A 15,124-nucleotide genomic window follows, 5' to 3' on the forward strand; every position below is an offset into this window, starting at 1 on the left:
ACATGATCTGCTGTGGTGGCTCCTAAAGGGAGCAGCCAAAGGAAGATTTGATACTTTGTATGTGTACAAATTCTGATGTAAGTGGAAGTACTATCTCCAAATATATACAGATTATGACATTATAGCATTGATAAATTAAAGCCTAAATGTTATTCCTTTGTATAGTTACAGTTTATTATTCAAGACAGCTCATGGCCCGGTGATGTGCAGCTGAAATACAACAACCTGTAATCTGTTATCGTCTTCTGTGCATATCAGGTAAATGAGTTATAAAACCTGTATTCTGGGTTCTTTAGTACCTATAAACATGTTCTTATGGAGCTGCCCTCTGCTGTTCATCGGTTGAACCATCAGTCTATGTGCTTCCATCACTTATGATTACAGTACAGCATCATTAAAGTACAAGTCATGATTCAGTAGCCTGTAGAACACCTTTGCCATGACTGTTCTTGTATAACTTTATCAGTCCAGAATGGGAATTCTGGCCCGTTCTGCCACAGCACTTAAGTCAGATTGAGGTCCGGACTTTGGCTGTTTGTTTTAAAGCTTCAATTCTTTTCCTTTTCAATCGTTCTGCTGTTGATTTCTGGTGTGTTTGCATAACCCAGTTTCAGCCAAGCTTTAGTTTTGGGACAGATGGCTTTACATTAGACTTTAGAATACGTTGGTACACACAGGATTCATCATTAACTTAATAACTGCAAAGTGACCAGGTTCTGTGGCTGCAAAACAAACCCAAATCATCACCTCTCCATCACCGTGATTGACAGCTGGTGTGAGGTGTTTACACTGTGCTTGGTTTTTGCCAAACATGGTGCTGTGCGTTCTCATATAAACTGTTCCAGAAGTCTTGTGCTTCTGCTTAGATGCTGTTCCTTTTAGAGAGAATTCACTAAAAAGAACATGCCCATCTAAACAAGCCGTCTGTTCCTGCTCTGCAACTTTAATGTTTAACACTTAACTTTACCCGTCAGAGTATGGATTCGCAGAACACCCGTACATGCATTCCGTTACGCCCCAACACTGATGCTGGGCAATAACTCAGTGAACAAAGAAATGTGACTTAATCCTAAGAACAGTGGCGTGTGCAGCGGGGTGGCCTGCCCCTCCCCCCGCCCCCACCAGACTGGCCACCCCAGGTGCCACCCCGAAGCTAAAACAATAAAATTCAATCAAATATCAAATGTACGATTATGTTTCCACAGTAAAGCCTAGATATCCGAGTGTACGTGAATGCAGCATTGGCTTCTGCACTATGAGCATCACATTAGCAAAGGTAGGAGAGCCAAGCAGGAAAGACGCACTGCAGAAAACAATTTTTCGGCGAAAGAAAATGAGGACAGAATAAATGTCCCGGTAAGTAATATTAAGTTTGTTGAGTTTAGTAAACTTATTAGAAATTAGAATACCAAGGAAAAAATAACACTTAAAGAATTATTGCAACCCTCGAATATTTCAGACAGTACTGGGGGAGCTAGCATAAGAGTTATGAGTTATAAGATATAATCCAAGTTGTAACATTTGGTTGCAGGTTAACATAGCTGGACTGGCCATCGGGCATACCGGTGGGCTGATGACTTTTTTTTTTGTAAAGGCATGAACAGTGAGAGGTGGTGGATTGGCCAGATGCTGGCCGATGTGTAAAAAATAACTCAGTTGTTTGGTGGTGGCTATGGCGGGGCTTCCACAGAGGCCAGCAGGTGGATGAGGGAAGGGGAGGCAGGAGGAGCAGAGACCCGAGGCGGCCACCGGTCCGAGTGTCAGGTGAACTGAACGTCAGGTAAGAAGTTATGACCTGCAGTCTATCTGGGTCAGATATAAACTAAGTTTGGGTGGAGTTTATTTTCGTTGTGCTGACTTTTTACTGTCAGTTACAATAACTCGTACTGCGTGCTAGCTAGCATGATGGAGTTTCTATACAGCTGGGTGGGTGCTATGATGTTTCTGATAGTGAACTTTATTTTATTCATAAGGTTAGTTAGTAGAGTTGCCAACGGCTCCTTAAAAAATGGAATGGTCCCTCATTCAGAGAAAATATTACACGTTTCGTGTTGAGCTGAGAAGAGACGCAGTTTGTCCCGGACTTTAGCTATAATGAAAAAAAGACACAAAGCTGGATTTATTCTGTCATTACGCTGCACAGCTGCCTCTTCTTCTCTCATTCTCTCCCCCTCCCTCTCCTGTTCCTACTTCAATCATGAAACTGATCAATGATCAGCTGATCGGCTTTTCTCTCGCGTTTGTTTATCGCCCACTTTGCGCCAGAAAGAGGAACCCAGCAGATGTCGTGCTAAACAACAGCAGCACGTTTAAGCTTGATCGGCTGTTGTTAGAATGTATTTAATATTAATTTCTAGTATCAGCTGATGTTTGCTGGAGCCACAGCTGTAAAGCTGCTGGTCATGATGTCGGTTTGGATATGTGGTGAGAGGGAAACATGCAGATGAAACCAGGAGATGTCCTTACTGAATCATCAGAGCTGAACAGGTGATGGAGAAACAGGTTTACCTTTTAGGTGACATGAATGAGTTGAAGGGAAGTTATGAACTGTTTCTGAGAGACAAATAACACCAGGATCCTTTTCTAAGTAGCTGACAGCTGGTAACTGTGCAGGGGCGGATCTAGCAAAGTTTTGCCAGGGGGCCAGGTAGGGCATTAACAGGGAAAGGGGGGCACAAAGAAATACTTTTCTTTCTTATTCTCATTTAAAATATCTAGCTTTTATTAAATAATTATCTGAATCTTACGAACAAAGTTTTTATCTGACGTAAAATGTATAGAAATCATACATATACCAAAAAGACTGTACATCACTGTCACAACAGGGTTTGTTTTCATTCAAAGGCTTTATAGCTTTAATACCTGGTGGGCTGGTCTGTAGTGAAAATGCCCGATTTTTTTGTCCCAGTCCAGCCCTGCGGGTTAATACTGGCAGTGTCACCATGCCAGCTGACTGTATTTCATCATCAGCCAGTGTTGTTCTTTATACATCAATATTACCATAGTTTACCATGAGGCAGCATAGAAAGTATTTACTTGCTTTCAGGTTTTATTCAAATGTTAGTCTTTTCATTTGTTTCCCCACTTTTTCCCTGTTTCAAAATCAAACACCAGTTTGTGAGAAGATTGTCTTCTTTTTTTTAATAGGCAGATAAAGTTTTGCATTGGCATTGGCTAATTGTTAAAAATGTTATAAAAATTTTAATATTCAAAAATGTTTTTGCCCAAAACATATGTGCACTATATGTCAGTAAAAATACTATGCAAATATTGCTGTCCTTGAATGCTGAATAAACACTGACAAAGCACTGATTGTATCTCTTGTACTTTATCAACGCAGTATCTAAAAACTTTACAACCTAACGGTTGGTAGGATTTTTTTTTAACATTATCTGCCAATTACATCTGTCACCCTTCTCCAAATCTGTGCCGCTACCTGGCCCCCCCAACAAAAATTTTCTAGACACGCCACTGCCTAAGAAATATAGTAGTGCTGTTCAAAGCCCAGACGATGATATAAACATTTTTCCACCAAAAGCCGCAGACACAGGAGTCTACAATACAGCTGGGAGCTGATCTGCTGACATCAGGTGGCAGGTAGTGATGAATTTCGGGCTGTGTTTAAACACAGATAATCATCCTAAATTTGGGGCTGACTAAGCATTTCGAAGACTCATAGAACCCTGAGTTAGAGGAACTTAACAAGCACCTGAATAATGAGGCTGATTCTGTTTTTGTTAGTGTGCAGGAAAGAGTCAGAATATCAAGCAGAAAGGGACAAAAAGATCAAAGTGCAAGAAGAATAATGGAGCAGGGAATTGTGCTGCAGACACACCTGCTCTGGATTGTATTTGGAAAGGACTCCTCCACCATGAAACTCCTCCAGCACATCCTTCAGCTTCTTTGTGGAGTCTGAAGAGGCAAGAGAAAAACTGAGTAAACACAGAGCAATGTATTTTACTTTGACTCACATACATCTTAGCCAAAATGAGGATACAAAAAATAAATAAACATGATACAACTCATAAATAAATTCCCAGATAAACACTCTCATCTGTAAGAAGGCGCTCTGGATCAGTTAAGCTGGTGAGTCAGCCTTGTTAAAAGGGGAAAGGGACATTGCGTAGTTCTCACTTTTTGATGCAAATCCTTTATACGCACACACTAAATGCCTTTGTGCAGAATACTGACCTCATCCCACAGCCATCTATCTAATAATTAGAAAGACCAAATATACATGTGTGCATGAAAACCACAGGACCACCATCACCGCAACACATACACAACAGGGTGGCTGTAGCTCAGGAGGTAGAGCAGGTCACCTACTGATCGGAAGGTTGGTGGTTCGATCCCTGGCTCCTCCAGTCTGCATGTCAACTGTCCTTGGGCAAGATACTAACCCGAATTTGCTCTCCGATGCGTCCATCAGAGTATGAATGCGTATGAATGTCGTTAGAAAGCACTATGTATAGATAAAGTGGGTGTGATTGGGTGAATTAGGCATGTTTTATACAGCGCTTTAAGTACTCCGTGAGTACGGTGGCCCCTAGAGACAAAGCACGTACAATCTCCAAAACACTTGCAAATTCCAAAACACATGCAAACTCCAAAACACTTGCAAACTAAAGAACACATGCAAACTCCAAAACACATGCAAAATCCAAAACACTTGCAAACTAAAGAACACATGCAAACTCCAAAACACATGCAAAATCCAAAACACTTGCAAACTAAAAAACACATGCAAACTCCAAAACACGTACAAACTCCAAAACACTTGCAAAATCCAAAACACGTACAAACTCCAAAACACTTGCAAAATCCAAAACACGTACAAACTAAAAAACACGTACAAACTCCAAAACACTTGCAAAATCCAAAACACTTGCAAACTCAAAAACACATGCAAATTCCAAAACACAACGGAAGTGCTCCAGGACGCTAGGGGCAGTGTTGAGCTTTTGTTACCTAGTAACTACACAAGCCAGGAAGTACCAATGACCGGATTTGGGGTCTGCAGCCTTAAAGGCCGCATTTTAAGGCCGATTACGTCACAGCGACAAGAGAAGGCTTTCCCAATTCAAAGGCTGCTCGAAATGCGGCCCTCAAATGCGTCCATAATTTCCCTGAATTTTAAGGATGGGTCGGTGTAGCCTTCATGGCCCAACATATCCCAGACTTCATAGTGCGGTGGTGGTGTGGATAATTTTGCCGAAAAAAAACGGTGGAAGCGGAGCGGAGGAAGAGTAAACTTTCAGAAGTAAGTACTGAATATTATGTCACTTATTTATGTGCAAATATTTTTTTAATGAAGAACATTAAACCATTATTATTGGCCACATGTCGGGAAAGTTATGTGACATTAGTGATGTCTGTACTTTCAGAATTAACTTGGTTTTAAAGCCTTTACTTTAAAAAAATATATATATAGTCGACCTTAATCTTACAGAGAATGTGATGATTTTATGGATAATTAAAGTCAGTCATATATCCACAAACACAACAAGCTGAAAGTCAGTGATGCTGCTCGGTTTGCAGTCCTGAATATCACAGCACAAGGAGGATTCACTGCACTGTTAATGTTAGCTATGTTATATTGCTGCCTCTGTTCGGTGGTAGGGTTGCCAACCGTCCCTTAAAATACGGAATCGTCCCGTATTTAGAAACAAAAGTACACGTCCCGTATTGAGCTAATAAGGGACGCACTTTGTCCCGTAATACAGTGAGAATCAAAAGTAGTCTATAAATGTTAATGGAATTAACGCTTTGTTTGAAAACATAATTCCCAGCCCCTCTCCTGCTTTGTGACCAATGAGCTGACAGCACACTTATGACAATTCGAGTATGACAATTCAGATTACCGCTCATCTCATTGGTCGAGGAAAGGTCGCTTATGGAGAAAATACCGGAAGACAACAGATGACCACAACAAGAAGCATGGCCAACAGGGGAACAAACGCCGACACTGCGGTGCAAGTCTCGGACGACAGTACACCTAAAGCTGGGCAGACACTGTGCGATTTTTTCAGTCACGTTATTCAGCTCCTGCTCAAACTGCACAATTGACTCGCAGGGGTTAGACGTTGGTAGGTCACGATGCAGGTCTCACACTATACCGCCCGATGCTCTGATGCGACCTGAGTGCTCACACTGTGCCTCCATAACATGAAGGTTATAACAGAAAATCTGTCGCTCGCTCTCTCTGTCTTTCACTCACACAGACACACCACCACCACCATCAACTTTGCTAAATTGCTAATGAAAAACATGATCAGGCAGCTGTGATTTAGCAGCAATGTAAATCCAACTATTTTCACGGTTGTTGTGGTCGTGATAATTTTGTGAGGCCACATCGAAAAGGCTCGGATGAGCTTTTCAAAGTTCTACAAGTTGTGCCTCCATCGCTTGTGTCCAGATCACACGCTGCACAGCCGTGCTGCTCCATCTTTTTCACCGACGTTTACGTGTTTGCGCGCGAGCAGTGTGAGCGGCTCACGTGAGGTGTTAATCACTTCTCGTTACCCCACGTATACTACACGACGCACGATGAAGGCCAAAATCGGTCCGATCACTCAAAAATCGGCTCAAAATGGGCCTAAAACCGCACAGTGTGAGCCCAGCGTTAGAGCAGCAATGTTTGTTCCCCTCAGAGAAAGGGAAGAATGGGAAAAGGAAAACACCTGGCTGGAAAAAGTTAATATGGGCATGTGCAGTGAATATCAGCGCTATGTGGCCAGAAGTGTGATAATATAATTTATTTTGTGTAATAAACAACTGCAAGGATAGATGATTACAACAAATAGATGACTAATACATAAAAGTAATACATAGATGAATAATGATGAGTTAAGATGCGTAATCATGGGAACAAGCGGGTTTTCAAACGGGAGCAGCTGATTAGCATTAGAAAAGCTGAAATAATACCTCAGCTGAAGCCAATTGTACTAAATGCACTAAATGAGCACTGTTACAAGAATGTTTTTCTTTCTATTGTTTTCTATTATTTTAAGTTAAGCAGGACAGAGTTCTTTTAAAGAAAGATTTACTTATATTCTCAAAAGTTAAGCATGACAGGCTTCTGTTTAAGAAAGAGACCTGTTTTACTGTGTTAATGTTGTCATTTTGAGCTAAAAATAAATGGCTAAATGATCATTTGTTTCACATGTGTTCATATCACAAAGAATACACATCTACTTAAATCAAATTCAAGTCAAAGGGTTAAAAAAAATAATTTCACACACAAAAAAAGAGCTAGAAAATTCACCACACTGGGAAGGGTGAAGACAACTGGGTCGCCCGGCCCTGGCCACGAGGTGTCCCTTATTTATTTTTCAGGGAGTTGGCAACCCTATTCGGTGGTGTCGAGCCAAACGGACTTTAACGTGTGTTTGAACAGCTGACGGTTCACTCGTTAAGCTGAAAGAAAGATGCTTTAATCACAGGAGTCACACATGTGTCCACTGTACCATCTGGGAACTCCTCTTGTTTCGTAATAACACAAACACTAAATCCTCCTTCTTTTGTGCTGTTTTGTAGCAGTGTATACACCTGAGACTGTCACCTGTCTGTCTGTCCTGCACTCGCTCTCTGTTTCTTTTTCTCTGATTGTGGAATAAAAGTATGAACATGTGTTTATAAGTCACACTTGTGTTTGAATCCTGCAGCTTATCACACATTTGATTTCCATGTGTGACAACTGCAAGTGTCCAGAGTGAGGACAGACTGAGGGACCCACTGCTGCACATCATCTGTGAGGCTTTGCACCCCTGATGATCCACCAGGACAAACTCAGCAGTGTGTGAGGAAGAGGAGGAGGAAGAGCCAGCAGCAGCTGACAGATGGAGAGAATAGACAGACCGTTCCCTGTTTGTGAAGGACTGCTAGAAAAGTTTAAAATAACTAATTGTCTGTCCTGAATCAGTCTTATTAAGTAATGTTCAAATAATTTTATCATTCCAGTGTTTTCAGTGTGGGAGAAAGTACTCAGGGCCTTCAAGTTACACACTATGAAAGGCAGCAACAAGTTTAATATTCAGAAACCTAAAGTATGTATCAGCAGCAGAATGGAGCTAAAAACAAATGTTTGTTTCAGTTCTATGAAGCTTTGAGTGTTTTGGATCAGTAGCACTGCTGTGTTTGTTGCATCATATTGCTGTAATTGTTTATATGCTTTATATATTCTGAGGTAAGTTGATCTATAGTGTTACATCATATTCTATAAGGATGTTATGTGTTTGTAGACTTTCTGCCCAGTTTGACCCATTTAGTAGAAGCCAGCCTGTTTAAGGCTCTGATATCTATTCTGTATGACTGAAAGCAGTTATGACATGGTCTGATTTTCTCACCCAATAAAGGAATATTTCATATATCAGTCTACTCTTCATTTTATCAGAAACAGTTATCACAGCTTGTACATTTTCTTTTTATAAATATATGTAAGCAATGAGCCAAATTTAGTAATGCCAGCATACTGAAGGAACAACATTTGTCTCTTATATATGATACACCTATATATGCACTGTCAAAGATACTTGTCTTTGAGTGAAGATTTAAGGTGATAAGACATATAAATAACTGAATCTGTACTGAAGCTCAGTATTTGAGAGTAGAAAAGTGCTATATAAGAATCAGTCCATTTACCATCTGCTCCAGGCCTAGTTTCACTGGTAATCTCAGCGTTATGGAAGTAAATCTGTTGGGCATCTTTCTTTGCCTTTAGACAATAATTCTGATGGCAAAAGAGCCAAACGGGACAGGCAAAAAAAAGAAAGAAAAAAGTGTTATGGAAGTATGGAAGTGTTTCCTATATCTGCTGTGATTAGAGTGACACAAGGAGACAAATGCAGAGAATGAGGATACAGTCTCAGGTAATGTGAGACGTGGGTTAAAATACCCGATCTAGTGAGGAGACACAAATCCCTTTGCAGCTGTATCACAAAAGGCACAGGGGGTAAATTCTTGCCAAATTAAAGTATCTGGAGCTTTTGATAACAAGAGAGCAGCCAAAAATATTTTTGATACACTATATTGTCAAAAATGTTCGCTCACCCATTCAAATTATTGTATTCCTCGCTACATTTTTTCTCTAAGGCAGCCAAGGTCAAAAACCCTGCTGGAGCACAGACGCAGCAAGAAAAAAGGAGGGCTTGGAGGGTGGGTTTTTGTGTGTGTGTGTGTGTGTGTGTGTGTGTGTGTGTGTGTGTGTGTGTGTGTAGGTGGCTTCATTAATCCACTGTGCTACTTCCACATGTTAAGTGTAAGAAAGTGCATTGTTTCTAAAAACATGCAAGTTCCTCCTCTGTAATGTGTCATTAAGTTTCTTCCATGGGAATAACTCTTCCTGCCTTAAAGAGTTTATTTTCTAAATGAGTATGCATGGATATATATGCAAATCCCTCCACTGCGTCTCCAACTCCATACATATTCACCATATCTCTGCTAAACACTAACTGTGTGCTACAGTAGGGTAAGTTGCACTGTGTGAGTAATTCACTAGACATGTCATAAACGGTTTCTAACAAAAGAATGGTGAATTTTGCAGGTTAACCAGTAAAACTCATTACCTCCCATCATGACATTTACAGGGAGTGCAGAATTATTAGGCAAGTTGTATTTTTGAGGAATAATTTTATTATTGAACAACAACCATGTTCTCAATGAACCCAAAAAACTCATTAATATCAAAGCTGAATGTTTTTGGAAGTAGTTTTTAGTTTGTTTTTAGTTTTAGCTATTTTAGGGGGATATCTGTGTGTGCAGGTGACTATTACTGTGCATAATTATTAGGCAACTTAACAAAAAACAAATATATACCCATTTCAATTATTTATTTTTACCAGTGAAACCAATATAACATCTCCACATTCACAAATATACATTTCTGACATTCAAAAACAAAACAAAAACAAATCAGCGACCAATATAGCCACCTTTCTTTGCAAGGACACTCAAAAGCCTGCCATCCATGGATTCTGTCAGTGTTTTGATCTGTTCACCATCAACATTGCGTGCAGCAGCAACCACAGCCTCCCAGACACTGTTCAGAGAGGTGTACTGTTTTCCCTCCTTGTAAATCTCACATTTGATGATGGACCACAGGTTCTCAATGGGGTTCAGATCAGGTGAACAAGGAGGCCATGTCATTAGTTTTTCTTCTTTTATACCCTTTCTTGCCAGCCACGCTGTGGAGTACTTGGACGCGTGTGATGGAGCATTGTCCTGCATGAAAATCATGTTTTTCTTGAAGGATGCAGACTTCTTCCTGTACCACTGCTTGAAGAAGGTGTCTTCCAGAAACTGGCAGTAGGACTGGGAGTTGAGCTTGACTCCATCCTCAACCCGAAAAGGCCCCACAAGCTCATCTTTGATGATACCAGCCCAAACCAGTACTCCACCTCCACCTTGCTGGCGTCTGAGTCGGACTGGAGCTCTCTGCCCTTTACCAATCCAGCCACGGGCCCATCCATCTGGCCCATCAAGACTCACTCTCATTTCATCAGTCCATAAAACCTTAGAAAAACCAGTCTTGAGATATTTCTTGGCCCAGTCTTGACGTTTCAGCTTGTGTGTCTTGTTCAGTGGTGGTCGTCTTTCAGCCTTTCTTACCTTGGCCATGTCTCTGAGTTAGGGCTGGGCGATATGACCCAAAATTCATATCTCGATATTTTTTAGCTGGATGGCGATATAAGATATATATCTCGATTTTTTTTTTTAAGCCATAAGTTAAGAACAAAAAGAGAGTTCTTAGTCACACTGTGTCCCAGATGTCACACGGGCACTTTTATTTACATACAGCATAGATGTACATGAAGAAATTACTAAAAAATAAATTATCAGCATTTATTAAATAATCATGGTCCATAAATAAAAGAAAATGTTGTTTTTGTGCATAACAAAAAGCTCACAATTGTGCAGTCAAAATGTAAACTAATAGACGCTGAGCATAATAACAAAGAGACAGATTTCACAGCTGCACCACGTCTCTGAACAGGTGCCATTTGTGGTCCTTATACACACACAGTACGTATCACTCCGCGAGGCTCCTCCCTGGTAGCCGTAATCCTCCGACATCAAGCCGTGCAGCTCCGTAGCTTAGCAAAGTCATATTAAAACATTTTTTGACAGATTGCTGAGCGCTGTGTACCACATAAAATCGGTTTGCGGTCAGTAAGCACAACCAGAATTCATACATAAGGCGCATTGTCGATTTTTGAGAAAATGAAAGGATTTTAGGCCGTGCAGCCCCTCCGGGCTGCATGTCGTTAGCGCGGTTAGCTCGCTAACACGTTGACGCCGTCCAGCCCCACGCACGGGGCCATCCGCGGTAACTCGCTAACGGAGATTTTCCGCTTTCATCTTGTCATTGCCTGCAGGTGAAGCTATGGGGGAGGCGGAGTTGTGTTCAGTGAAGGAGAGGCGAGGCCGAGTAACGTTGCGTAGAGACAAAAGTGGACGAAAGAGAGGCAAACCTGCGGCTCCACAAGTATAATTATAACGTAACATAGGCTATATCGATATAAACGATATTGCCACATCTTATATCTCGTATGAAAATATATCGATATTTTTAAAAAACTCGATATATCGCCCAGCCCTACTCTGAGTATTGCACACCTTGTGCTTTTGGGCACTCCAGTGATGTTGCAGCTCTGAAATATGGCCAAACTGGTGGCAAGTGGCATCTTGGCAGCTGCACGCTTGACTTTTCTCAGTTCATGGGCAGTTATTTTGCGCCTTGGTTTTTCCACACGCTTCTTGCGACCCTGTTGACTATTTTGAATGAAACGCTTGATTGTTCGATGATCACGCTTCAGAAGCTTTGCAATGTTGAGACTGCTGCATCCCTCTGCAAGATATCTCACTATTTTTGACTTTTCTGAGCCTGTCAAGTCCTTCTTTTGACCCATTTTGCCAAAGGAAAGGACGTTGCCTAATAATTATGCACACCTGATATAGGGTGTTGATGTCATTAGACCACACCCCTTTTCATTACAGAGATGCACATCACCTAATATGCTTAATTGGTAGTAGGCTTTCGAGCCTATACAGCTTGGAGTAAGACAACATGCATGAAGAGGATGATGTGGACAAAATACTCATTTGCCTAATAATTCTGCACTCCCTGTATTTAGTTAAAAAGCAGCAATAATGAGTTCAAGGATTTCAGCCATATACCAGGGTGGCATTGCCTGTGCTGTAGAGATCTTTGCATTCCTCCATGGATATGCCTCCGCAGGCCATCATGTTACCAGCAGCATAACCTCCTCCACGGCTTCTCCAGAAACTTTCATGTCTGTCATACGTGCTCAGAATGAATCATCAGTGAAAAGCACATGGCATCAGTGGTGGACGTGCCAATTCAGTATTCTGTGGCGAATGCGACACAAGGCAGTGAGCACAGGGCCCACAAGAGGACATTAGGCCCTCATGAAGTCAGTTTCTGATTTTTTGGTCTAAGATATTCACACCAGTGGCCTGCTGGAGGTAATTTTGTTGCTCTGAAAGTGCTCATCCTATTCCTCTTTGCACAAAAGAGCAGATATCAGTAACGTGATAGATGAGGACCTTCTACAGCTCAGCTACTCTAGCCCTCCTAGAGTAACCGCCTCTCCTAGAATCTCCTCCATGCTTTTGAGGCTGTGCTGGGAGACACAGCCAACTTTCTGCCAATGAAAGATAGTGATGTGCCATCTAGGAGAGGTTGGACTACCAACCTGGGTGGTGTCCAGGTACCGCCTCATGCTACCAGTAGTGACACTGACCCTAGGTACAGTAAATGCAAAACTAGTGGGGGAAAAAACAGCCAAAAATGATAGGGAGTGAAAAATGTCAGTGGGCTCCACCTGTAAAACCATTTATGTTTTAGGGGTTGTCTCCTTGTTGCCCCTCTAGTGCACCTGTTGAAACTGAAAAACGCCACTTTGTGCATCACTGTTTTAGGTACAGCTGTATATTAAATTAATAATACAGTATTTGGAGAGATAGAGATTCAAACAGTCCTAATACCACTCCAATGACAACATCAGTGACAGCTTTAAATCAGAGCATACACAGTAAAATAGTCCTATGCATGACTTTTCTATCATCTTTAGGGGAACACCTACTATTATCACCATGAAAAGATTGGGGTTAATGGCTCTGCAATCAGCCGGTGAATCTTACATGTTGCATGCTGTTCGTGTGGGTCTATAAGACAATGACTTATGCATGATTGTGTAATTCCTCGGTGGAATAGCTTCCGTGAGAGAATCACACTCTGTTCATCACTCACAATGACACGCACAATCCAGCAGGAGCAAGAAGACAGATGCTCCTTTGACTAACAAATGCAGCTGACAGTGAGGGAAGAGATAGCCACAAGGCTTATTCAGCAGGCTAATAAGTGGCAAACAGTCATGCAATACAAATCAAGCAGGTTGAAGGGCCAGTGTTTGGATCCCTCCGATTGCTTTATGTATAAATATGACATATATATGTCTATAAAATACTGATTCCAATGTCAGCTGCCTCCTTGCCACGAGGGGTCACCACAGCAGGCTGGTCTACATGTTTTATGTGGCAGATTTTTACAACAGATGCTCTTCTTGACATGGCCCCAAAGTGGCTTTGCAATTCTAGCTAAAACAGAACCAGTACCCCTTTTCTCACCACTGGAGGCAGTATTTAAACGCATGCATGGATACATCACTTAACTGTAAATATACATAATTTGAAATGTTGTGCACATTATCATAAATAAACATCTAATTATCTAATTAAAAATAGGCTTAGGCTGCTGGAGGACTGCATGATTTGGACTGGCAAACAAAGCTTTTGAGTAACATCTAATGCATACATGAATGTGCTATACACAAATGGAGACACATACAGACAAACCTCATTATATGTACCTAAATCTGCCATGCAAACAAATCTCCGGACAAAGTCACATGGGTACTCACATTCACTGTACTGCTGCAGCTGGCTAAACTCAGCCGGGCTCAGACACACCCAGCTACTGTCTCCCATGCTGCCTGAAGCCAGGGGCTGAGCTCTTGGTGTCAGTCCACGAGTGCTGCAGTGGGAACTGATGGCTATCCTTCGGTCACGTTGTGTAAAAAGACTGAGAAGAAGAGGTTTTGGGATGTCATCGCTCCTACTTTACGAGAACCATAGGAGGGCAAGCTGAAAAAACTGAGGCCACATGAACAGTGGGGGAGGGAAGACCATGTTTATATTTCCCTCCCTGGATATTTAATTTGTCCCTTTGAATCACAAAATAAAATAGCATAGGATTTTAGTCTACTCGATCCAGTTCAGCCACTGAAGCAATGAGACCAATGGGAAGTCTGTCCACAAAGGCTGCTAACTGATCCTGATCACCGGAAGATGGCACAAGTTTTCTCAGCATGCCCACATCAAAAATCCCTTTTTTGTCCTGGAGAAAGAGAGAGGGAGAGGAAAAAGAGAGAAAAGAGAAACAAATTTATTGAGTTGATCATCAGGCTTCTCTGATTCGATATGAAATATGTAGATAGCCTCATGTTAGCAGGCACAACGGAGAAATGAATGGGAGGAGGAAAAGGAGCAACAAGTATGAACAAAAAACGATTTATAAAAGTGAGGGGCGGACAGCTGAGGGAAATGCTGCAAAATTAAACCACCAGTCTGCCTTTAAAGTTTCCTATTTGTGACAAATGTATTACTTTTCTACAGCTGACCTGGGAAATTTGAAACGATGCAGATACATTTTTGGAGCCTTTTGTCTTCTGAACATTTCCCGTGGGAAATACATTGTAAGTGCACGACAAGAAAAGTCCCTGTAGACTCAAGCAGCTCATTTTTTAATGCTGGAATCATATTGTTAACATTATGTTTGCAAAGCTCTGCCCAACCTGAGCTTTGTTGTTTTGTCGCATTACAGTTGTTATTATATACTAGTATAGCCATTTAATACAGAATCATTTGCTCTGTGATTTTCAGCATGATGACAATTAAACTACTAAAATGGATATATGTGACGTGATAGTGCAATTTGTGTACAACTGAACAACACCATGGTCTTATTTAAATGGTTCACTTGCTGATAATCAACTAGTTCCACTTCTTAGTGTTCACTACTTCAGCACTGGACCTGCTATAAACG

The 15,124-nt window shown here is 41.4% G+C and overlaps 1 protein-coding gene across 4 annotated transcripts in view; it reads right to left on the bottom strand.

The window, feature by feature from the left end:
• dgkg (diacylglycerol kinase, gamma) overlaps positions 1–15,124 on the bottom strand; it is a 169,346-nt gene that overhangs the window by 130,759 nt on the left and 23,463 nt on the right. For all 4 annotated transcript variants that reach the window (XM_085250158.1, XM_085250156.1, XM_085250157.1 and 1 more), the window contains exons 2-3: positions 13,941–14,416; positions 3,836–3,912 (exon numbers count right to left, since the gene is read on the bottom strand). In XM_085250158.1, coding sequence (XP_085106284.1) covers positions 3,836–3,912; positions 13,941–14,007 — 144 coding nt within the window. In that variant the 5' untranslated portion in view covers positions 14,008–14,416. The remainder of the gene's footprint in view (positions 1–3,835; positions 3,913–13,940; positions 14,417–15,124) is intronic.

The sequence above is a fragment of the Mchenga conophoros genome, linkage group LG16 (assembly GCF_057382185.1).
Source record: "Mchenga conophoros isolate Kocher_MC1m ecotype Shallow Benthic linkage group LG16, M_conophoros_male_GT1.1, whole genome shotgun sequence".
Classification (NCBI taxonomy): domain Eukaryota; kingdom Metazoa; phylum Chordata; class Actinopteri; order Cichliformes; family Cichlidae; genus Mchenga; species Mchenga conophoros.